Below are 25,496 nucleotides of genomic sequence, written 5' to 3' on the forward strand. Positions count from 1 at the left end.
CCCAGTGCAAGAAAGTGATTTCGAGGGCACGCCTCAATCATTTATGGGGATAGGCCAGAAACAGCAAGACAATGGACGTTTTTAAATAGATTTAACTATTTAAGCTTTGAAAGCACCACAAATTTGATAATGGTGATCAAGCAGTGCACTTAGGGGGGAGTCTCACTGACATCAATCCATTATGCATCTGTCAATCTTCACTCCTTCCAGGCAACCCCAATGAACACTAATCAATATCCATGGCCTATATGAGAGGGCTAATCTGCCCCAGGACCAACCCTGCCCCCCTTCACTCCTCTACTGATATACCCCCATAAAGCAACTTATATTGTCTCTTTACTGTCCCAGCACAATATCCCAGTACTAATCTCTGTCACTGTGTATATGCTGTCCAAATCCAGTTTTGTCAGATCTGACCCTAATCCTTTGTGTTTTCTTGGAGGGGCCTTTAGAAGCAGAAACCCAACATTACATTGAATCAGTGACACAACCTATACATGTCAATAAGAATGTTTCACATCTGAGTGGAGACAAAATGCATGGAGCTCAGAGGCGAGGTAAGCCACAATCTGGAAAAATTCCTTCTCCGCACATCACAGGTTGGTCTGGGAACTAAGCGCCCACAAACCTGTTTCCGTCACTGTTCTCTGCGCGTCATTAAGCAGTTATAATGATCTGCCCGGGCAAGTTCAAATAAACATTACAGAGGCGACAGAACTCCTTTAAAATACTGTGATTAAACCCTTTATAAATGTCACAAAACTAACAACACTCTCATTGACTGGACTTCATATTCATCCAAATGTAGACATTTACAACGGTGCCAATTTCATTATTATGAATGCTGTGCTTAATCCTTTCTCTAAAACACACAGAACTTTTGAATTTCATGTTCATGCACACTCAGGATAGTAAAATAAACATTACTTTGTTTTCAGACATTATAATGGATGATGCCTGCATCGCAGACCAATTATTATTTAGTCCCTGGTGAAGTGTGAATATAATGTAAATGTACACAGCCCTAGTGACATTTCCTGGGTTTGACAGTGGCATTGACTACAGCTGTGGACCCTGGTGTGGTTCTGGGGTGTTGCCACACAGTCAGGGACTGGTCCACCTCCCACTTCAGGTATTTCAAAGAATACATCAACAGGACGGGAGGCCCATTTAAGGACACTGGGCGATCCAGTCACATTGCTCAGCACCACAACACAGCGCTGAAAAATGTCACATGCTTCCATAACAAGCTCTTGTCAAAAGAGCGAAAAACATAGTTTTTAAGTTTTAATTACACTTGAAACATTGTCTGTGTGTCACTGCCATGTGGTCCACCTCCACACTGGGCCTCACTTGCTTCCGCAAGCACCCCAAGCAACTGATTCAGAATCCACATCTGAACACATATCATTGTGGGATCTCACACATTTCAGTACAATCTAACGTCTCAATGCAATCAATGATTTGTTGAGATTGATTTGAAAATCAAACCTTCTTTCAGGTATGTTCTTCAGTGAATTCAGTTTCTGAACAGGATCCACATCATAAATTCACAACATGGTTGGCACTTTCTCCTTTGGCTGTTTGTGGAACACAACTATAGCTAACTCCAGACATAGTCTTCTACTTCTGGTGGTATTACAAAGTGAAAATCTGAAGAATTCTCTTTCATTTGTCCATGTGTTCTGCCGAGTCCACCTCATCTCCTATGCATGGTGCAGAGACGGTCTCTGCGAGAAAGCCCAAAATCCCGACCCCATGAGGACTGTGTTGTCTTTTTCCCACGAGCAGGGAGAGGAGATCTGTGAAGATCTTGCTGACAACATCTGCCCCGGTTCAGGGAGATTACCCCCTCCGGAGTCAGACCCAGCACTCCACACAGGCCACACTGGGCTCAGAGTTCTGATCTGTCAGACCTGCCCTGAGCCTGCGCTATGCTGGCACTCTCTAAAGGCAGCTAATGCTGTTCAAATAAAAAGAAACCCAGGGAAAGTGTTCTGCTGGGTTTCCAAATCACTTATTAATCAGCTTTGTGAGGTTAATTTATTTATTGCGCGCTCCAGCTGAACACTTGCCTGATGCTTGTTTTCAAATATTTTATGTTTCCAGAGGACTTCAGACTTGAAGTTTAACTTTTTAAAAAATGTATATGTTTTAAATAATCATTATAAGGTAAACTACTGACCATTTTAGGAGAACAGCTCTAGGTGCTATCTAAGTTCAATTCATATCAGAAGCACCATGGAAAAAGAACAACATACTACAATGCTAAAAAGAAAAATGTTCAATTAAATGAATGAAAGTGAAGTGAACTATAAGTACTTTCAACTGGAAATATGCACATTCAACTGGAAAAGTGATTTCATTTACATTAGTAGATTTTGGAGAAGATTTCTGGCCTTTTTATTTCATTATGCCTCTCATGTGTACTGCCCTTTAGGCTGAAAAAGGATCTAATCAGAGATGACTGCACGAAGGTAACCGGACTTCACACATTTCAGTACGATGTGTACACCTATAACGACTTCATAAGCCCACTCCTTTTCTATCTCCAAAAAAGTAAATAATCACTTCCTCCAGCCTTGATCTGAAACAAGTCTGAAGAAAGCAAAAACGTGTTCACCCGCAGAAAGAGGTGTGGTCATAGATTGTTACCGAACAGGTTTGACGGCAGAGAGTTGATGTCAGCGCTCAGTCATTTGCACGGATTAACAGTAATGCCTTAACCATACATCTAAACCATGTGCCCGGCTGCATGGATACATACACGCACACACACACACACACACACACACACACGCACACACACACACACACACACACACACACACACGCACACACGCACACACGCACACACACACAAACCGGAATGGCTGAATCCACTGCAGCTCCATCACTGTCTAACTGGGATGGTTTTGGTGAAAGGGGTTACACAAACAGGCAGTGAGGTCAGAGACGAATGAGAGCGGGATGTGTCTGCACTTGCTGAGTGGGCAGTGGGACTCACATGACAGGTGCAGGGGCCTGCACGCACAGAAACCACTGCTGGGCTTTTAGCCCCAAACGTTCAAATTCAGCCGAGGGTGTGGCTGCCCCTCACAACGTAAGCCCCTCACCGTGAGGAAAGTGAACACTCTCCGCAGATTTACTTCAAAAGGGCTCCATAGGGCCCTCAACAGTGGATCATTCTGTACTGGTATCAATGCATTTTTAGAGGAAAAAAAAATTGCAGTTAAGTTCGCACTTCTCAATATCCTAATGAAGTGAAAAAATCCCACTAAACTGACATCTGCCCACAGCCGGTCACCAGTGAGTCAAGGCCTCATTACAGCGTCTAACAATATTCCGGACAAGGCTGATAGACCACACTCTGGAAGCGCCAACAAACCTCCCAAGAATGTCATTCCCCACAGCACACCAGATATCTATGATGTGGCAGGGCCAGAGGCTTAAAGCTGCTTAGTTGTTTAAGAAAAAGACATGGAGAAAGTGAGTGGGGACCTGACTCACGCTAGGACTCTGGAATGACTTAAGATGACCGTCACTGAATACGGGGAGGCTGGGATAATCTTTCTCTTCCACAAAGGTGCAGGGAGATAATCCTAGCCGCTGCCCCTGAGCGCCACATTAAACACTAATTGTGAGTGTGGGAAGGCCAGCAGGCTCTTTGCCACTCCGGGCCCTCTCGTGGCCAGGGCAATCTATCCCAGGGTGCCCTGCAGCAAGCAGCCTGTGGGCTGTCCCGAAGTCCTGCTGTGAAGGCATTAGGCGACGGAGGCAGCCCAGGCCGTCACTGCCAGGCGTGTCAGTCCTCAGAGCCTTCATGATTCCTCCAGAGAACATAACACGCAGCCTGGCCTACCACTGTTCAGTGGCCCATTTATTGCCAGTATACATAGACCCTGTTCCTCTTCATTTTCAGGTATTATGTTATGTGTTTGTGCTGTTAACTCCTCATTTAACACAAGAAGACGGTGGCAAGTGAACTTTTCTCATGCAGAATCCCAGACTCACAAAACAAGCACATGCACACATTGACTACCAAGCCTTCCTCAGTGTAGGAGTTTCTTTTTTTTCTGTGAACCTGTAAACATATTTTTGAAACCAGAAGGTTGTTGGGTTGAAGGGTGGGCTGAGGGCTGTTGTTTTACATTTAAGCAAGGTACATAAACTAAACTAAATTGAAGCTGGATTGGATCAAATATAATGCAACAATAATTTACAACGATTCATGTATAAATGTTAATGAGGGCAAAAATCCTCAAGCCCCGGTTAGCAGCAGTTTTCAAAAGTTTGATCTATATTAGGCCTCAGCTATGCAGGCAATTTTGTTCGAATTCTCTTTACTGCTGTGAATTATTTTGTGATGCTTAATTATTCTGTGCTGTGCAAATCAGTGTACGTTTTAAAATCACCTGACAACTTTAAAAATGCTGACAAAATTATGTTTAAAACAAGAGGGAAAAAACTGAATCAATGAAATAACCAGTTCCCATAACGCCGGCACCACTTCATTCAGAAGTACAGTTACTCCAGCCCTATTCAATCATCATCTCTTTCACAGGGCATATCTGAAAGTCTGAAAATAACATGAAATAAGTCACAGTTTAGCATAAGACAGTTTGCCATAAATTCTCTGGTAGAAGTAACAGAAATCAGTTTCACGTGGGAAAGGCTACGCGTGAATCCGCCGTAGCGCTTGGGTAATTGGTTTATTACAGGGTATATGTAAAGAATCAATAACCGAGGCCTGTGTTTGGCCAAGGCTTAATGCTCAAGCGAGAGTTGAGGATCACTTACAGCCCAATTACTCCGGAGTTTCTCCTTTGTCGTATGTGGTAGCCTATAATTTCAAAGCTTCATAATATCGTATGCGAGTTTGTCTATCGTGTATGCCAAGTTTGATGTGGTGCAAATGATTTCAGCTAAACCGTGCATGGATGATTCATCATTTTACGTTTTAAAATAACTTAGTTGTTTAGCACAAACTAATACAACCATGTGAACGTAAGCAAACACAAACAATGAGCGTTCTTTCATATTTCATTATTTTCTTTGCATGCCGTGTAATTTCAAGCGATGATGTAAGCCACTGCCTGAAAAAAAAAAAAACTTTTTTGTGTCGGAGAAATGAATGTAAATTCCCGTTTGGGTGAAGGGATGGAGTGTTCAGATATTAATCCTATCTAGGGGCGTTGTTCAGTTGATGTTGCTGCTTGTTTATATATTTATTTTAAAATTTTTCGATTGCATAGTGATGCAGTATGTCATTAAATACGATTAAAAATTCAATGGACATGCGGCAAAAAGAAAAACGTCATCACCGTCGTCACATAGTTTTTAGAAATGGTGTATACAAAGAAGAAAGCTTTTATTGCGGAAACATACGCCTGCGCCCTTGATTATTTACATACGACGAAAAAATACTAGCGCGTAACTGTCCATCATGTCTCCTATTGGAATCACTCCCCACGGTTTTCCTTCTGGGCAAGACCTATCCACGCTGAAACCTGATGAAGTAATAAGACATTGGACAAATATATTTATGACTTCCATGAGACGTCATTAAAAATTTAAATTGACAGAAGATTTGATGTTTGATGTCAATCACAAATGTATGTGCATATGTACGACCAACCGCCGCAAACTTCTACGTGGATAAAGGGAGATTCAAAGTAAATGTTTCTTAAGAACTTAAATGTAGCCTACTTGTAAAAAAGAATAAAATACAAACAGTAGGCCTAAGTTAAACTGTAGGTATCTAACTACTTGCAAAACACTCCATCTTACGCCGATATAATTTTTAATTTAATTTTCCAGCTTTAGGTGAAAAGTGTTGCTTAATTCACGCCGTAAAGATGATGTAAAATTTTAGTTTTGCCTTTGAAAAGTTCACTCTAACAGTGAAAATGTAGTTAACAGTAATTTATTTACTGTCCCCCAAACATATCTGTTATGTTCGTATTCAATAATGGTAGGTGAATTACTCTCAGAATAGATGCTTCTGTCTGGGTCTTAGTAATTTAAAATTAAAAATAATCACTTGTGGGTTCCTGCACACATGTGTATTCACATAACAGTATAAGGCAAATCTTTAAGTCCACTATAGGGAAGTCGGTACCACGCACTCACGTACGCTTACACTGACGTATTGACAGATTTTAAGAGTATTTGGCTGTCGGCGCCGTATGTCCAAATGAAGTCTAACGCAAACTGACGTGGGAGGCAGCATTTACCCAAAGGAATTAAAAGAAGCGCCTGGGTAATATACTAGGTTTTCCGAGGAAAATCTGATTTTAGTTTTAAAGACAAGTACTAAAATATGGAAATCTTTCGGTTTACTTAATACTAATACTCTAACACATATTAAATTTGTACGCATAAACTCGAGACACTGCTCATGCAATTTAGTTATGTTTTTCACAGGGCAAATTATAGACATCAGTGTCAAAGTGTCATATATAGGCCGTTCATTCTGTACACCTGTTAGAAACAACATTTTACAGTATACTACCATCCAGCAATCAAATAAAACTTTAACGCATTCCCTTACAGCTGAAATAAATGTGTGTACATTCAAATTAGTAAGATAATTGTGGCTAAACTGGATGTTACACATAATTAAATAATTAAAGCTAATAAGGCGAGGACACATTGTCAAAAGTTCACATTTAATGTAAATTCCTAGGGAAAAGGTAACGCAGAGCTGAGATCTGCAGTCCAGTTTTTGCGGACCCTTTTTCGTACCATCACATCAAGTAGCATTTCTGAATATTGTGTGCAATAGCGAACTTTAGCGTCACTTGCCTACATACAGCACAACATTAAGACCAACGTACAAACATGGGAAACACTGAGTCATCACTGTGTTTTGTACAAATTTATTCATCCTTTTGGAATAGAGAATGACCTTAAAATCTGTAGAAACATCAGTTTAAATAGATCTCTCCGCCAATCATATTAGTTAACCTGATACTGCCAAAACATATCACAGAAAAAACTCACAAACCAAAAAGGAACATGTCAAAACGTACAGAGGCTCACAAGCTTCGTAAATAAAGTAAAATAAAATACACAGCTTACTATAAATAAACTTGCGCTTGCGACCCGCACAGTCTCAAAAACCTAAAGTTCATGAAAATAAAAAAAGAAAAACTGTACACAAATTGGACATAGCCGGCACAAACCTTGACACTACAATTTAAGTGTAAACATTGACTTGTGAAAGTGTACTTTCCCTCTTCGCTGACAAGTCTTTCTGGAGCGACACCTTTTTTCATGTGAGAAATTAAATGGCAAGAGTCAATTTTTCTACAGAAGTCCTTTGCTTATATGCTCATGATAAAAGGCTCTTCTATATAAATGAGTCCTGGTCCAGGATATGTCCTCTTAAAAACGCTTTAAAACGGACAACTCAGTATGAGATGGGAAAAAAATGCATTTCTTAAAAAAAAAAAAAAAAGCAATGCGAAAAACCTCTGAATCACGTTAAAATTTCAGAGATCAGTGTTCAAGTATCCGAAGTACTTATCAGTTAAGTCTTTTCAAATGTGAGTGAGGGGTAGCGTTCCGTTCACGCCAGTCCCGGCGCTTTGATAGTGTTGATGAACGCTGTGTAACCGACTGGTCTGCAGAGTGGAGTGATCCGCTCCGTCTCCCCCGGGAGGAAGGTACATGCTTATCATATCCCTCAGGTCCCCCAAACACGCTCTTTGGGAGTGAGAAGTGATGGCCGGAGGTGGGGAACTTGGTTCGGTTTTACACACGGAAGCCATAGAACCCAAACCCATCGCGCTGGTCGTCTGCTGTGTGTACGCCGGAGACATGCTGTAAGTGGAGGCTGCGTTCATGTAGGTCTGAGCGGTGGACATCATGGGGTACTGGAGCCCGGCCATCTCGTATCGGTGCATTTGCTGGATTTGCGGGCTGTTCATGCTGGGGTGCTGGGGGTAACCCAGCTGGTCCTGCATGAGGGAATAGGCGCTGTTTGTCCACCCGTTCATGTGTGCGTAACTATCCATCCTCTGCCCAACGGAGACAGCGTTGTTGACGGTGTTAGTGCCAGGCGCCAGGAGCCCTCCGGGCAAGGAGTACTTGTCCTTCTTTAGCAGGGTCTTGGTCTTCCTGCGAGGTCGGTATTTATAATCCGGGTGCTCCTTCATGTGCATGGCTCGCAGACGCTTTGCTTCGTCAATGAAGGGCCGCTTCTCTGCATCGGTCAACAGTTTCCAGTCAGCCCCCAGACGCTTGCTGATCTCAGAATTGTGCATCTTCGGATTCTCCTGTGCCATCTTTCTCCGCTGGCCCCGGGACCACACCATGAAGGCGTTCATGGGCCGCTTCACCCGGTCCTGGTCGTTCGAACTGCTGTTCTTTCCGCCGTTACCGCCCGAGCCCGTATTGGACTGCGGAAGCGGGCTTTTTATCTCGGTTTCCATCATGCTATACATTCAACCGCCTTTTAGTGTGCTATTTTTCCTCGAAAAAAAAAAACTACCATCAAAGAAAAAAACACTAAATGGAGAGGTAGTGCTCGTAAACAATCGAAATTTCCAAAGTTCTACTTTCTGCCAAAGCTTTGGCACTTGCTACTGCCAGGCTGGTTCTCGCTTCTCTTTCTGTTCGCTACCTAGTTCCACCTCTCACTGCTCTCGAAGTGAACTCTGAAAACTTATCCGCCAAACTCAGCTGTTAATAGTGGCTTCGCCATGTGATTTGGATTGACAGCATAACAATGAGCTCTGTCCTGACCAATCACAGCAAGCCTTTCAATCCTCTAAGAGCAAATAGACGAGCTGGTCAGCATGACCTCTGTTTGGGTAGAAGTCGCCAAAATAAAAATCTAAACAGAATTTAGTTTTATTTGCTGGAAATCAGCTGTTTAAACTACAATCGGACTTAATTAACCGAAAATGTGTGTTGCAAAACAGAATTAAACAGCATATGTTCTTTCACATTTCGCAGAACTTTAATACTTTGCTACGTAATTAAATGCGATTTTCCTATTTGTTTTAAATACAGTGAGCACGACTTCATTGAGCCGATCACAAAATAAATCCTGGTACTGTTGCTGTCTACTGGTCCTTTTTGAATACTAGAAAACCTCGCTAAACGAAGTTATTTGTTTTATAATTATATTTTAAATCTATCAACAATGAGTTCAGCACGTGTTAAAACGCACACTCATGGGCTCCAATTGGACTGTAGCCTATCAGAAGCACTGGGTCTTGAAATGCGGCGCGCATATTCACGTTTGTTAGTTGAGTTGGTGGTCTAAATGCCTTCGTGACGGGCTATTTTTATTTCCCCTTGCCTTTAAACAGTTCTTGCGTTGTGTCGCACAGGTACGAGCACAGTTAAAAGTTAACTGCGTGATGCTGACGGCTAAGCACTACCGTTAAACTTTCTGTACCGTCGCTCCATTATATTAATACTTGAGTAACATTTTTCAAAGTATATATTTATAATGTTTTGAGGTATTCAAGAAAATGTTGGAATGTCTTATCGTTTCTTGAATACCAGGTTACTTACTGCAATATTCATGCAAACTCAATTATTTCTCCGTACTCGTCCTAAACGGAAACTTTCATCTGTGAACAAAAACGCTACGTTAATTCACTGGGGATTATAAAGTGTCGTCTGATCGGTAAAGTAATATATTTGCAGTGACCGTGTTACATTTGCTTGTGCTTAGCAATCGCATTATGATTTAACACGATTATGCAAAATAATACGACAGATATAACGTGACAGATATTCTTTAGATGGTGGACGTCTTATTAACACTGGGAAGAATTAATGGCACAGACCAGAATTCCTGTTTAGATGCCAAAAGCCGCTATTTCAAAGTAGCCTACAACTCCTTGTCTAAGCATAGGTACTCGTGGGGTGTGATTGGGGGAAGCGGTCCCAGAAACGGCAGTCAAACTCACTTACGCACTCAATGAGGTACTCATTGAGTGAGGGTCTCCTACTCTAACTGGGCTTCAGAGAATGAAAATGACAAAGTAGTCGCAGTCACCGGACGAATAAATGAATGACGTTTTCCCACAAAATCGGATATACCTAAACGATGTTGGTTTCATTTTTAAATTTAAAATCTATTTAAATTTTAATTTTAAATTAAACGCTGCTAAAAGCACTGTGCCAAAGTGATCTCAGTGTTTACACTTAAACACATTGATGTACATACATATTGATATTACGTGTGATGGCACTTACATTATTCATGGCATAATTGTGAGTTTTATGGTTTGGACAAGACCATGTTTATAAGGACGCGTCAGGAGTCAAATAAAGGAAATATAAAACACTAATGTTTTGTTTTATACAAAAAAGATCCGAGTTTGAGTGATTAGTGGCCAGGTTTTCGTAGTTCTTACGACAGACACCACGACTACTCAGTCAGAAACAATACATCACCGCCCTCTCCTGGACAAATATACCCATTGTCTCTTCATTCAGAGTGAAAGGAAAAAATGTTCAAGCGATTTGTGAAATATTTAACAGGCCCAGTAACATGTTTGATTTAATGCAGTTGCCGGAGTTAACTTAATGTATGTGTGTGTGTCCTAGCAGAAATGATTTCTTTAAAACTATCAACAAAGCTAATTCCCACACTATTTTATTTTCTCTAACTCATAAAAACAATGTATGGAATATTATTCACGTTTTAAAAAAATCAGTTTCATTTTAAATTGTGTTAATAAACTAAAAGCACATTTTTAAATCCTATTCATATTAAATCCTATTCCTATTAAATTCCTATCCTCATCCCCTCCCTGGTCGCCTGTTTAATCTTAGAAGCCACGGAAAGCTACAATTACAGTTACAATTTTAACCAAGATATATTTTCATATTTTCACATATTTTTACATTTTCATTTGGGATGGATGTTTAATCCATGTCTGTTGACCTCAATTAAACACTACATGCATTCCCCACAGTCTGGGGAAAAATATCTTGCTCGAAAGATTGATTGGCATAAACTAAGCTATACTGGCCAACCGCACCAAATTCAGCAGCCATTTAAACCTCTGTTATAGACCACCAAGCAAATAAACTCTGTTATAACTGAACCTTCTGCTCATATAGGACACTGAGTTAGCGCCGTGATTCAACCCCCTTTAACCTTTGTTGCAATAGTTCAAACATAGGCATAAAATAATTGGGTGATGAAAGGATGCTTTTTTTTACTTCCTGTGTATACCAGCACAGAACTCAGTTTGTCCCACTCGGTTCGTAAAAAATTTCTTATGCGTCAGCTTGGTCAACCATGACACACTGAATTCTTCACATGTTTCTTTTGTGGTCAGTGGATGAGATGCTGAACTTTGATGGACTGTAATTATAAAGTTTTGATTTCAAGGTAAATTGATCGAGAGAGAGTAGGCCTACCCTTTACTTTATTTCCATAATCAATTATTCATATAATTAAAAATATTGATCATGACATACAGAATATTATTTAAAATATGTTGCTCTATATAAGCATTTAGTACTGTACATTAATAGGCGGCAGCGATTACTACTGTTACTGGGTGGCAGTGTAGCATAGTGGTTAAGGAGCAGGAATTGTAACCGAAAGGTTGCCGGTTCAATCCCCGCTGGGACACTGCTGCTGTACCCTTGGGCAAGGTACTTAACCCACAGTTGCCTCAGTAAATATCCAGCTGTATAAATGGATAACATTGTAAAACATTGTAAGTCGCTTTGGATAAAAGCGTCTGCCAAATGAATAAATGTACTACAATAATAAGTGAAATGAACAAGACAGAAGATGCTTGAAGGCATAAGGATCCTGCAACGCTTTATTCGACTTAGAATCGACTTTAGTTTTGAAATAATCTGTGTATTGTGGAGAGTTTTGAAACCGCTATTTATCCGTTTATAGAGAAAGTGTTTTGGGGGATATCATATTATACTATATATCCACACAGTGTCCTGAGTTCCTGGTCGAACTGTCACAATTATACCTCCCACTGACGGCTCCTGTTTGGTAGCATTTAATATCTTGAGTGAGATTTTTAACATAGCCTCAGGCAAACTTTTCACCTGCTGATGTTTTCAACACTCCAGGACCATTACTTATATCGTCGTACATTTACACATTCACATTATCCCGGAGTGCGAGCGATTAAAGTTCATGAATATTTACCGGAAAACAAAGAAAACTTCCACGAAGTTCAGAAAGTCTAGAAAAATCTCAGTTTTAGGCTGTATTTTCAGGCAGGTTTTTGGTGCATTGCTAACACCAATAGATACGTTATACTATTATTTACTGTCTTCCAGCACATCGAAGTATACTATACGCTGTATTGTATCTAGAGCTATTCTACAAAGCAGGACATATTGCCCTCTCACACAGTTGTATGGTAGGTACCGGTTTTGTGTTCAAAAACAGGGAGTACTTAATTACGTAGGATATATACATAAAATATGAAACACCTAATTACTAGAATTAGTGGCTAATATATATATATATATATGTGTGTGTGTGTGTGTATGTGTGTGTGTTTTCGCGTACAGTGATGTAGCCATAGTGATTTTGGAAATTCCGTCAAAGTCTAACCTACAACATCTGCACTGTTATGCAATGTAGCATATCAACTACCTCTGTATATACCTGAAAACTCTGCATTTCATTAGAATGAAAACAGGTCCTATGGAGTTCAAAGACATTCAGATAAGTTTCAATAAAATGATCTACCTTCATGAATTCATGAAATTGACCTCCGATACAATCATCTTCAATATTTTGATAAAATGTAAAAGAAAAACAGTGTACACAGCGAGTTTAATGTCAGTCCGTCTTAATGTTTAGCTGGACAACACTGTGATCCCGATTTAATCCGTTAAATTTCAGTCCGCAATTTGGATTGCATAGTCAATGCGAAAATATCAACTGACGACCAAAATCAACAGTGCAGCCAGAATACAAAATGTGGACCATGTGCTAAATTAACAATTGTCTGTGAAGACACGCCAACCCCCTCGGGTGCCACAGTGCACAAGTCCTCAGGCTGATATCAACGGGCCCAGACAGAAGCTAAACTTCTCATTAGCGGTTGTCTTTAGCCGCGCTAATTCTGCGAGACCAGTGATTTGTTTATCGTGATAGATCGGAGGAACTGATCCCCTTGTAATCTCCTTATGGAAATAGACTCAACAGCGGGGAAAGGAAAGCTGCTGAATCTAGAAGTCGGTAATGGGGATTTCTGCGCACAAAGTTTCCTAATTAATGTGAACAGAGGGCGAGGACCACCAGCAAAGCCCCGCAGTGTTAATGCTCAGCAGGAACCTTAACTCAACCCCTGCGCTAAAAGGTCGAGAAACGGAAAGATTCTCCAACACAATAACGCGGTTGTCTTTTTCTGACGGGCATACATATTTTTTTTACCAATGTTTTAATTAATGCGGTACAGGTAAACGACTTGATGTCACTACAGGTGTGTCAAATGTCAAGTCAAATGTAATTCATTGGTTGGTGATTTTGTAAAATGATTTAATAGGCTACTAAACAACTGCATTTTTACATTACTGTTACTGTTACATTTCAGTACTCTACTACTGTACTGCATTTTTACCTATAATACTGATTGTTAACACGGAAAAAGAATGTATTCGTCACCATAACATATATCATACCCACATGCTTTTAAAACTATAGACTGAAACGAGATGCTCGGTATCTTTACTTCAATAATATTAACTACACAAAAGCAATGCTTCCTGTTCACAGTGAAATTAAAGTAGGCCGTATTCAGGGGGCACTGCGTATAGAAAACAGTGACGCAATATCATAGTTTCGTTTAACATAAATATATGAAACAGAACTCTCAATACAGATGTACACAAAATGCACACGTAATACATTTTAGCTCAATTTACATTTTGTTAGAAAGAAACATAAGTGACTATATTCAAAATGAATAATATCACCAAAAATATGGACTGCGTAATTTCTTAAAACAACCATCATTTTTTTAATTACCATCACCATCTCCCTCATCCTCATCGATGAGGAACGCACTCACCGCAATGAAGTCAACGTTGGAATATAATCACGCAGGATATATTATTCCAAAAGCAGCCTTAGTAGTGACCATGCAATTAATTTACATAACAAACACACCCCGCAAAACTATTCACGGCCATTCGCAGTGACCATTATTTGTAAGTATGATGAGTGGTATAATTTCACCAATCTAACTTGTTAATGAGCTCAGAATAAACAATTCAATAAGGTAGCCCATATTAGAGCGAGGTGCTCTCATAAACTGCTTGTTGATATGGTAATATTGTATCGCAGCAAGACACGTAACAAATGCGTTGTGCAAAAAAGGCTTTTAGCACCAAATGAAATCTAAGCAATTTGCTTTAATTGGCACCACGAGGTAGAATTCGTTTTCGTCTCATTTTAAAGGAAGCTGCACTGCGGTGCTTATAAATAAGGACTTGTGTGCGTGCAGAATATATGTTAATTGCGTGTGTCTTAGAAAAGCGAAATTAGCCCCGAGACGGAGAATATGTGGATAATCAGCTGTAATGCAAGAAAAAGAACAGCCGCTTCGTTCCGATTTTCTAATTTACCCAAGCGCACTTCAGATCGCATGGGACAGTATGATACCTGACTGCATCATCGGATACACTTCCTGCAACTAGGTCATACCTTAGCAGTAATAATACAGGAGGAGTCATAATACAATTTACAAGTCAATTAACTGGGTTCCCTTAAGCTCTGGTACAATTTTAGTGAGCTTTCCCTCCAGAAACCTGTTTTCTCCATTCACCATGCATGTATCCCAAAATAAAGACAAATTTAGGGAACAGTAGAGATCAGAAGTATTTATTGTTTTAATTATAAAATTTCAAGATATAAATACGGCCGTGAAGTCAATTGGCAACTATTAACCATTTCGTTAAATGCCCATTTAAACTCCAAATCAATAACTTACTTTGTCTCATCCCAGTGACCACGGACAAGGCTACCGAGTAACAGTAATTAACATAGAATGGTTTTTCAATTACAGCAACAATGGAGACAGTCTCATTAAGATTTGCATGATTTTTGGACCCATAATGCAAATGAAGATGCGATTTAAGCACGCTCTGCTATTCCTATTGTGTCGAGCTGAATGGTTGCGTGCCCGCTCGTTTCAACGCAGGTGAAGTAATATTCACGGGTCATTTAAAGGAAGGACATTACACACGGCGATGTCAGTAAAAGTGAGTACATTAGGTCGAGATCTTAAATCGAAGGGTAGTTATTAAAATGATACACGCTATATTATACAATGTTTATGACCAACAATAATTATTATAGCTAAATAAATACATCGAGGAAAATATATATTAGGCCTACTGAATTATCCCGTTTACTTCCTTTCTACAATACCTTCATTCCGGCCGATTTGCAGTTTGTTGTGTTAAATGTATTCTAAGCAATTTATAAAGTTTGTTGTAAGCAGCGACATTCGTCAGAAACAGTGCCCATAAGACCCCACTTCGGATTTACATACACACATACCCAAACACAAATACTCTAACTGAAATCACGACGTGAAAATGATGCTGCATCCACAAGTAATTTTTCAACTTCATACGCATGTATATTGCATTTCGAATAAAACATTTCAATTCACCGAAATACTTGGCTACTGCTACTGCCCTTCAACAACAACCACTTGTCTATTGCTACAATTATTACTGCTGCTACATCTAACAATAATAGGATTTGCACACAAAAAATGGTAACAGGTCAACGCTTTCGTCGTCAGCGTAAGTAATTGTTAGGTAACTCTAAAGAGTCATGAACCCTCGTTTTAAATGTTTCGAATCCTCATGTAATGCCTAAAAAATAAACTTAAAATCCAAACTGAAAAAAATAATTTCGTTAGCGCTAACTGTTGACGAATTATATTAAAAGCAATCGCTGTGTCCTTTCGTTCGTTTCATTAGCGTAGTAGAAGTGGAGTAATATTTATCTCACTGCTATTTAAAAGTGTCGTTCGCCAAATGCCTTTGCTCACAAAAACCCAGGCGGCTAATTAAAGGAGATTGAAATAGAGCGTCGCAAGATAAAGGTCCTGTCCCATTATCTATGTGGCGTTACTGCGTATTTTAATTGAACTATTTTTGCTGGACAATCAGGAATCTAATAACATGTCATGCCAAGTCTCTCAATAAAGTAATGCTGATATAGGCTACTTCGGGTAAATGACAATAAACATGAGCCATAAATTCAAACTGATTTCATGTAGACTACATACGTAGGAAATTTGTCTTCTTTTAGGATACTTGTTTGCCTAGTTTTAACATTGTTGCTGCTGCTACTACTACTACTACTACTACTATTGTTGTTGTTGTTATTTGTAGTAGTAGTAGCAGGCCTAGTAAGAAGAAGAAGAATGCGTTGCCAACACTCTAAACTGTACTGTAACGTTACAGAACGTGCTTCGCGAACTCGCCAGCTTCAGTCTTGTGGGGTCCTGAGACCACATTGCGAACCAGCCTAAAACTTCACGGATTTCCGGGATCAAGCTACTTCTGCACGCGCCAAACCGCATGCGATCGAATCTGCGCGTGCAGTCAGGCATACAGCCTCCTCTCCAGGTAGAGCATCTCTGGAAGGCGCCAACCCCACTTGCATTCCAGCGAGTGAGTGACACGCACGTCATGCCTGCAAAGCACAGTCAATCTGTTCATTTGCTCTCGGTGAAGAACCCCTGCGGAGCTCAACTGGCCATGCTCCTTGTCTAACCGCTGTGAGAATTGTTAGCGTTTATCTGTTTATTCACGCCACATTTAACTGTGGCAACATTCCGCTGCTACCATTACTACCCGCTTAATTCGACATTCTAAATTTCAAATAAAATCTACCGCCCTGACAACATTTAGGGTTATAAATTCACGGCCGCGGAATACCCTCCTTGTGCTGAGAATAGAATAGTGAGCTAGAAAATGCGTGAGAACGTGGAAGGGGAATATAGGCCTAACAGAATTCACCTTTAAATGGCAGATGGTTGATAAAATTATATTCTGTGACCGTGACACTTGCAACATGACCATTGACGTTGCACTGATTCAGAACGGCTTTCATTAGTAAACAAGACTGTAAGTGTAAAACCCTAGCAGATGGAAGAGGTGTTCTTCTCCAGCTCTAAAATGCACCCCATTTCCATGTTTTATGTCCTATCCACACATGTAGCTATATAGCATATCATTTGCCATGGTTTGCAGGTGTAATGAATTTGCTTCTAATGAGTGAGACAGGAAGTTTATTCAGCTCACCCCCATTCGGCAGGGAGATGAATAAATTACCACTATAGGCACATCTGTGTCACTGAAAGCACTTCAGTCGCTTAGATGGAGACACAACCATTCAAGCGTTCAGAACCAAGGCAAACACACAGCCCCAACTCCATTTCTCCTATCATTACCGTCATTCAGAGCGGAGTCTTTTCATGTGGGGCAACAAAGCTATATGAGGGTTTCACACCTCTGGCAGGGCGGACGGAAAGTGCATTCTTGCCGCTGTTATTGCAGAAGCCGTCGGGTTTTCATTGCAGTGGTTCTGAAGCACAGTGGCTGCATTCCCCCTTAAAAGCTACCACTATGTTCTGCTGCTGTATAGAGTCTTTTTAGGAGTTACTGTCTGAATTCAGCCTCTTTCCCTCTTAGCACATGCAACAAGCAATGTGCTTTGTTTATTTCCTATGGCCACCGGTGAAGACTGCCTCTACAAAACAGCCTTTTTCCAACAGACCAAGCATATCCTCTGTCATTACGTTACATTGAGAGAAGAGCCCAGCCAAGGTTGCTGATACAGACCCCAGTGTAATCTCTTTAACCCGCGACTGTCAGGAACAGACAAGGCGTGACCGTGGAACACTCGTTACATTCCATTTCGCATAGCTGAAAGAGCCTCACTCTACCCAACTGCACTCCCTTCTCCTCCCTCCTCTGCTTTTTTTTTTAAACACGAACTCTCTTGCAGCCACTTTTGTCATCCCCACTATGTCTGTCACGTCGCAGTCACACAGCAACTATCTTGAGGAGGACAAGGAGAGTGGCTACACACATTTATCACCACATGGTATTGGTTTGAACTAAACAAGACTCTATGTCAAGGAACAATTGAGCATTTATCAGAGGTCATAAAACACAAAGGTAATGAGTACAACTACAATAATATGTTTTTTTCCCAGAGAACAAAATTTTGACAGTATCATTGCTAATTTCATGGTGGAGTAAAGTAATCCACAATTGTGCATTTGCCATATGATGCGTTAAATGAAGAAAAAAATCTTGAGACTAGCAATTTCTCATCCTTTCAAAATCCATTTCTGCTAGATTACCGTTTTAATTAAGCAGAAAATCATTATAAATATAAGCTAGTTTCTGAGCCATTGAGTCGAGCTGGATGTTACAGTTTAATTTCTGAGAATGAAGACAATCAATGTTTGTCTGTAGTACTGGGGATCAAATTAAAATTTGAATTTGAAAGATCTACCTTAAAAACAAAATAAATAAACTAGCAAAGGATAGTAATGTTAACCTAAAAATCTAACTGCGCATTCTGTATATGTTATGAATAAGGTCATAAATTCTGAGAAGCAAAAAAGTGCAATCGAGATTGCAGACCCTCAGCCATTTGCATTTCAGATCGACCTCTTGTGGTAAAATTTTGTTACTGCACCCCTTTGATGCGGGCAGTAACGCACACAAACACGTGCTTAACCAAATGTTGTAACTTGTGGAGCGAAGGTAAATATGAGTAGCATTTCTCATTTCATAAATCAACTACAGAAGATGTTTTCCATGTGACTATAAGAATCTCACCAGTGTGTTTCACATGTGTCTATGTCCCTGCAGTGTCTCACAACCTCAGAGCTGGAACCAGAGATGCCAGTTGGAATGCTTTGGGATAAAATGTAAGACTAAATTTACCAAGTGAATTTGCAAACTTCCTCACTCATGGGGATTTTTATTTAATTTGTGAAATTTGTTTTTCAAAGATCCACCAGTCTAAAATCAGAATATCATTCATTTAAAGCCAATAATACACCAAAATGATAATTGCCATATTATTGGCACAATTCAATGCAAAATCAGGGATAATCCAGCCACTGTGGATAAACAAGCACCATCTGGCAACCCGGGGAGCCTCGGTAGGACCCGTAAGACCCTGCTGACACTTTCTCCTGTGCATCATCATCTTCAATAACACTTGTGTTTAACAACTTTTTACCAGGTAAATGAGCCCCAACAAGGTCATTATTGCTTGTCCTGCCAATCACAGCACTCATTATTTCCCATGTATCTTTTTAATCATTGCCATGTACCGCAGTTTATACAAAACAATGGAAAAATTCTCCTTTTTTTGTTTCGGTGGAAAGTGCTGAAAAGACACTTTTTGCTCGACACTATGCCCAAGCAAGCGGCAGGCTTTTGTTTTAGACATAATTGAGATCTCACTAATCTCCCCCTTTTAAAAATCGAAACTGCTGCTTTGTTAGGCCTTCATTAGTTAAAGATAATATTGTGCAGATGCATAATTAATTTGCAGTGCATATCTTTAATTAATTAAACCCAGCTAATTTTGTAATATGATTAATACCATTAAGTTGTTATCGGTATTTGTCTCTAAAATGAATACGTAATAGAAATACTATGCACACTAATCGTGGCAAAGGAGGATTTTACCACAGCCAATGCTTTCCGTGCTAATTACAAGAGGTAGCTTATTAAGCCTTTTAAAAAGAAATAAACAAGTATAAATTGATGGATTAATTATGAGCCCTATTGTGTGTAATCTCTCTATGATTCAGGTGAAAATGACAAATTCCTATCACTCGCCAAGCACCTGATAGCGAAGATACTGGCCATAAATTTAATGCTAATAAAGGTCTTATTTAAAAAAGCATAAGTTAATTAAGAGTTAGCCATCGCCCTCTAAAAAGCATTAATTACCTTCCCTGAGAAGAGATGAGCTTGGGGATTACTGATGATTTAATTAAAGACAGTGTTCTCAGGCCGGTGAAAACTATGGTGGGAAACTGGGTGTGTTGACAGGATAATGGATAGCATGGCCTGAGTTGGGGATGGTCACCTTGAGGAGGGAAAGGGGTGATTTTACACTGCGCTGATGGGAACGACAACGAAAACTTAGATGAACCTCAAAGGGGAGTGGCCCACACTTCAGCAGGTGTACACACATATCGTACAAAATACACTTGCACTTAAATTCATGGGGCACTGGCCTCCCACCTCTATCTATCTATCTCTCTATCTATCTGTCTATTATTATTATTATTATTATTATTATTATTATTGTTGATTTGGCTGATGCCAACATACAGAGATATTTACAAGGCTGTTATAGAGGAATATGTTAAATGTACACCAGGGGTGGAACAAGAACCACAAAACAAGCAGCAGAGAAAACCACTGACTGAATATTAAGCAGAGAGCCAATGCTGAGAAATAAGTGAAAACCAGTTACATTTCAACACGTGCAGTGTAATGGCTATCCTTAAGAACAACATACCAGCATGCTCAGAGACTGACAAACATGTAAAAGAGCAACACCACCTTGTATCATTGTACAAAACTACTACTCAAAAGACCAGCATTACCTGCAACACAGAAATATGTTCATATTAACTTACAACAACCTGTCAGAGCAACATTATGACATTTCACTCTGAGCTCAAAGTGATTAGTTACTGGATGCAAGGCACAGAACACTCCAAGGTTTATGACACCTGCCTGTGGGGAACTGTGCTGAGCACTGCACTCTGTACCAGAGAGAAGTCAGTATGAGCCTCAGGTGGAGGCATTACACTCCAGGGATAACTGTTCAGTCTCAGTTTTTCAGGATTGAGAGGGAATTGTAGGATGCCAAGATAATTAAAGAATACAGTACAAACAATCAAACCTCCAACATCTCTGAATGACCTCATGGTAATTAAAATGTTTACTTGTGATATGAAATAAGTAAGAAATATTGCACAAATTAGTGATCTTGCTTTCAGACTATGCATCCAGTTTGACTTGATCAGTGTTACTCTTGCTTAGCTCTGTAGGTACTCTGACGTCCTCCTCAGCATGGGCTTGTAACCTCTTGCCCACATCTAATAGATTTCTTGAAAATAGACAATCAAATGCTCACCATATGTATTCACATGTATGTACACACATATGCACAGATTAATTCTGGTATGTATATATGCACATGTACATATATATGTGCACACATACAAAAGGACTCATTCACAGAAACACACGCACATACACAGACATACACTTAAACCATCTGTAAAACGGCTTCTTGTTAATTAACAAAGGCATTTAAATTGCTCTCTAGGTTTTTTCTGTCATGAATGTCAATAAGATCATTAAAGAGAACAAACTAGCTGTCAATTATAGGCACTTCTTTGTTTTAACTTGCTTACTATTTTTGTGTTTTCATAACTCATCATAAATTGTTGACACAATTATCGGTGTATTTGCTTTCATAGTTCTGTATTCACTGACATATTGACTTACGTGGGTAATTGTAATCCACATGTGTTGGAAACCCCATATGTGTTACATGCCCATCACAGAACATTAGTGTCAAATTTTGTATCCAGTCCAACTGTTTTCTTATCCAAATGTTTTGGATGATGGATATCTTGGTTTCCACAATGCATTCAGGTATATTTATGATTTGTCGTTATTAGATTATTATGTTATTTGAATTATTTTTCCTCTCTGCAAAGTTTTGGGTAATGTAACAGGAGTTTGAAAAATTGTGTTTAAACCAATATATAAAATGAAAATCATAAACTATCATTAAAACCACACCACTTCAATAAATTACATATGCTTGATCTGCTTAAGTAATAATAATTATTTATGTTATTCAATTAATTTTACTCAAAGTTCTTCTCTGCCAGCATTTCAGTTTAATTCAGTTTTAAATTATTGCACATTGAGTGCCATCAAAAATCTAAATTCATATAAAAACCATCTTGCCGCCGTTGTCATAAATATGCTGTCCGGTCAACAGGTGTCTGAGGGTGTAGATAATACATGAACCTAAAGGAAAGTAAATGACGGCACTGCATGCAGTAAGAGATGAAGCCAGTCTCATTCAGCAGCTCCCTCGCCTCTCTATCTGTGCTGGATCCGAAGCCGGCTGACACAATGTTGGCCTTGCCCCAGCCTGTGGGTGGGGTAAACTTGTGGGGTGGGAGGGGGGATTATGACGGAGACAGAGGGGGGTCTGGTGTGCTCGCGTGCCCCAGATAGGGACATGATTGAAGGCCACCAGGGGTAATGTGCTGTGTTAAAACACTATGATGTATCACCTCATTATCTCATAAAACAATGTTATTGTATTGAGAGAATGAGCATCAAACCATTTGATGATTTATTTATTTGGGCCCGATTTTGATCATCAGGCCACTGGAGCTTAAAGTCGTATGGTTTTTTTCACCCTGCTATTTATTGTTTATTCCAAATATTATTAATTCTTGAATTTTAGGAACATGCTATCTGAAATAATATTTCTAACATTTATTTTTAAGGTTTACAAAACCAAGTGTTTAAAAATATCAGTGCAAATAAGGGATAACCAAATAAAGATGTACTATTAAAATACAGTATTACTCTGAGTGCTTGTATTAAAATGTCTAAATATAACCTAATATTAAAAGGGCGCACAACTGAATGTGCTAGTGAGTATTTTTGTGATTTTTACTGCATTGTTAGTTAAATTAGTTGTATACAATTTAAATATTGGTATCAGAAATATGTGACTGTGTCTAACATGAAAAATTAAAAACTGCAGTTTCTCCCAATTTCTTCCTGTCACCGTAGCATTAACACAATATCTGACCATTTTCAGTTGTGCAATCAGTGCAGTTCAATCCCTTAGTTCAAAAAAGAAATGTATGATTATAAAATTATCTTAATTATTTAATTATCTTAAATATATATGAGTTTGTGTTTGCATGTGTGCGTGTCGGCAATGTGTAAAAGCAATGTTTTTGTGGATTTTACAATTATGTGTGTGTGGATGAGATGTAATGTATATAATCTGACACCAATTGTAATTCTGTATTACTGTCACTCTGGCCATTGAATAGTTTAAAAAATCTGAAATGTCATTAACTATATTAACACCATCTACGCTTCTGATGAGAAAAAAAAATCTGATCAAGGTTGTCTGCCTGTCTTTTCATGTATAAATACTAAGATCTTGCAACAGATGGCAAATGCTCTGACCACACATACACACACCCATACACATAGATATACAGACACACACACATACTCCTATGCACACCCTCACAGCACTCTCCACCCTTACAACCTGGCTGGCTCTGCACATTGGCCCCACGGCTCCTAACACTGACTGGAGTCGACATGAACCACAGCATGAGGATCCCCAAACCCTGTGCCGCCCCCTGCCCCCTCCCCGGCATGGTCCCTCAGAGAGACTCACCTCCTCCGTGCTTCCTCACCTCCACAGCAGCCCCCTGCTCTCCTGCCCTGTGCCTCCACCTCCATGTCTGTCAGCAAGTATCACACCCCGTCGTCTTGCACAAAAGAGAGGGAGAAGCCGCCAACCGCTCAGGCTTTACGTGGGAGAGAAGAGTGTGGCGAGAGCCGTTGGCTGTGCTTGCGAGCCCAGCAGACGCGGGCAGCCCCTGGGAGTGCACGGCAGCGGCACCGCCAGCTCTGGGACCATCTCATTCAGCCAAGATTGCTTCATACAAAAGTTGACAATACACCACTGAAGGCCATTGTTGATATTCGACATTTTTCAAATAGCTGAGCAGAGCAGACAATATGGCAGGCCGCAAAACTTGGCAGGGGGAACTGACCTGGAGCTCCCCTCTGAAAGACTACAGGGAAAAAAAAAGAAAAAACAAGGCTCTGTGAAAGAGGTTTTTATTTTTCATTGATGGCATCACGGCTGCTGTACAACTTACTGTGTCTGTTTGTGAGTGTGTATTGAATTAGGATGAATACGCTCATCTCACACTAGGTAAATGTCTTCAACAAAGGTACACATACAGATAGCAGACATTTACACTTATTTACATTTATATACAAAAATGACAAGAGCGCAGCAAATATACCCAGCCAGATTGACTGCACACGGGTCTAAACTGAGGATATGTCTTATACTTAATCTGACATGACTCATTCAAGATGTTAGAGAAACGCTGTGGTCAGGGTCAGTCAACTGTAATACTGTTCATTCTTCATTAAGGCAGAAACAAAGTCCAGTTTTTCCCTCTGCTAAGAGGGAGTACTGCCGAACATGTTAAATTACCCAGAAACCAATCCATTTTAGAATGTCAGTCACGTGTCAAGCATTCTCGAGAGATTACTGAAGGTGAGAGAACCAAACTGTCCGATCAGAAGCGTGCCTGAGGAGTCATTTACAGTGCAAATCCCTGAACAGATGGACATGTCAAATGACATGTCAAATCATGTCATTAATAACAGACACTCGGAGATACACTAATGTCTGTATTTATTTCCGAAAGGCGTCCTCTGATTCTAAGTCTCCACCATTATGATAATCTCGATGAGAGGCATTCATTTCTTGGCCTAATTGTTGTTCTGATGAGTCCTTGATGGGTTCTGACAGCTAATGGCATCCCATCCTCTTCGTTGCAGTGACGGCCACAGATTAATCTCGACATTTAACGAAGCCTTAAACTCCCATTAGTCACTGGTGCCAAGGTGCAGTGGGCTTGTTAAGGAAGTGAGGCTGCTGCAGTGGAACAGCTGTTCCTGGGAGCAGATGTCCTTAGATGTGAAATGGGCACTTTTTGAAGGGAAGGTATTTGCAAGAGTGAGTTCAGGTGATAGATGGAACACTCCCACCCCCCCCCCCCCCTCTTTTGCTACTCACAGTGCAAGGGTTACCACCAGATGGAGACCCTTTAGACTTTTAAGGGGAAGGCCTCCACACCAATTCCCTGCCATAACCTTCCTGAGACCACACTGGTCTCACCATCTAAATTATAATGACGATACAGCGAGTCTAGCTTCCCACAATCTCTGCTCTAATCAGCAGAAATTGAGTCTATGATTCAACAGCAGTGTATTCTGCAGTCTTGTCAATAGCAATAAACAAGGTCACTTTCCTTCATCCACAGAAAAGGACTTCTGCCTTTTCTTTGCTAAACTCTGTACACTTTACTGCACTACACCTCTCTTGAATATTTTATAGTTATACCTTTAAGACCTACACAACTGTCATTTTACCATGTTGGGATCTAATGCCAATTGACACTCATACCTCATGATTGCTTAAAACAGATATTATTCAATACATTTGAGTCAAGGGATCAATACTATTCCACACAGAGGTAACAAGTGATACACGTTGGAGTAGAATGACTTGTTTAACACTGAAAAAATGGAAATGTGAATTCAGTTTATGAGACCGAGCATTTTGATCAAACTGGTCTTAAAGCACATGT

General features: G+C 40.0%; 1 protein-coding gene across 1 annotated transcript; it reads right to left on the minus strand.

Moving 5' to 3' along the window:
- Positions 1-6,954: 6,954 nt before the first annotated feature.
- On the minus strand, positions 6,955-8,638 carry LOC118774364 (transcription factor Sox-3-like). Its single transcript, XM_036523694.1, has one exon. The coding sequence runs from the start codon at positions 8,448-8,450 to the stop codon at positions 7,545-7,547; it is 906 nt and encodes a 301-aa protein (XP_036379587.1). The 5' UTR covers positions 8,451-8,638; the 3' UTR covers positions 6,955-7,544.
- Between the last annotated feature and the right edge of the window lie 16,858 nt (positions 8,639-25,496).

This window comes from Megalops cyprinoides, chromosome 3 (genome assembly GCF_013368585.1).
Source record: "Megalops cyprinoides isolate fMegCyp1 chromosome 3, fMegCyp1.pri, whole genome shotgun sequence".
In the NCBI taxonomy this organism is placed as follows: domain Eukaryota; kingdom Metazoa; phylum Chordata; class Actinopteri; order Elopiformes; family Megalopidae; genus Megalops; species Megalops cyprinoides.

Coding starts and splice junctions, on each gene's coding strand:
- LOC118774364 (XM_036523694.1), bottom strand. CDS start 8,450: ATGTATAGCATGATGGAAACCGAGATAAAAAGCCCGCTTCCGCAGTCC.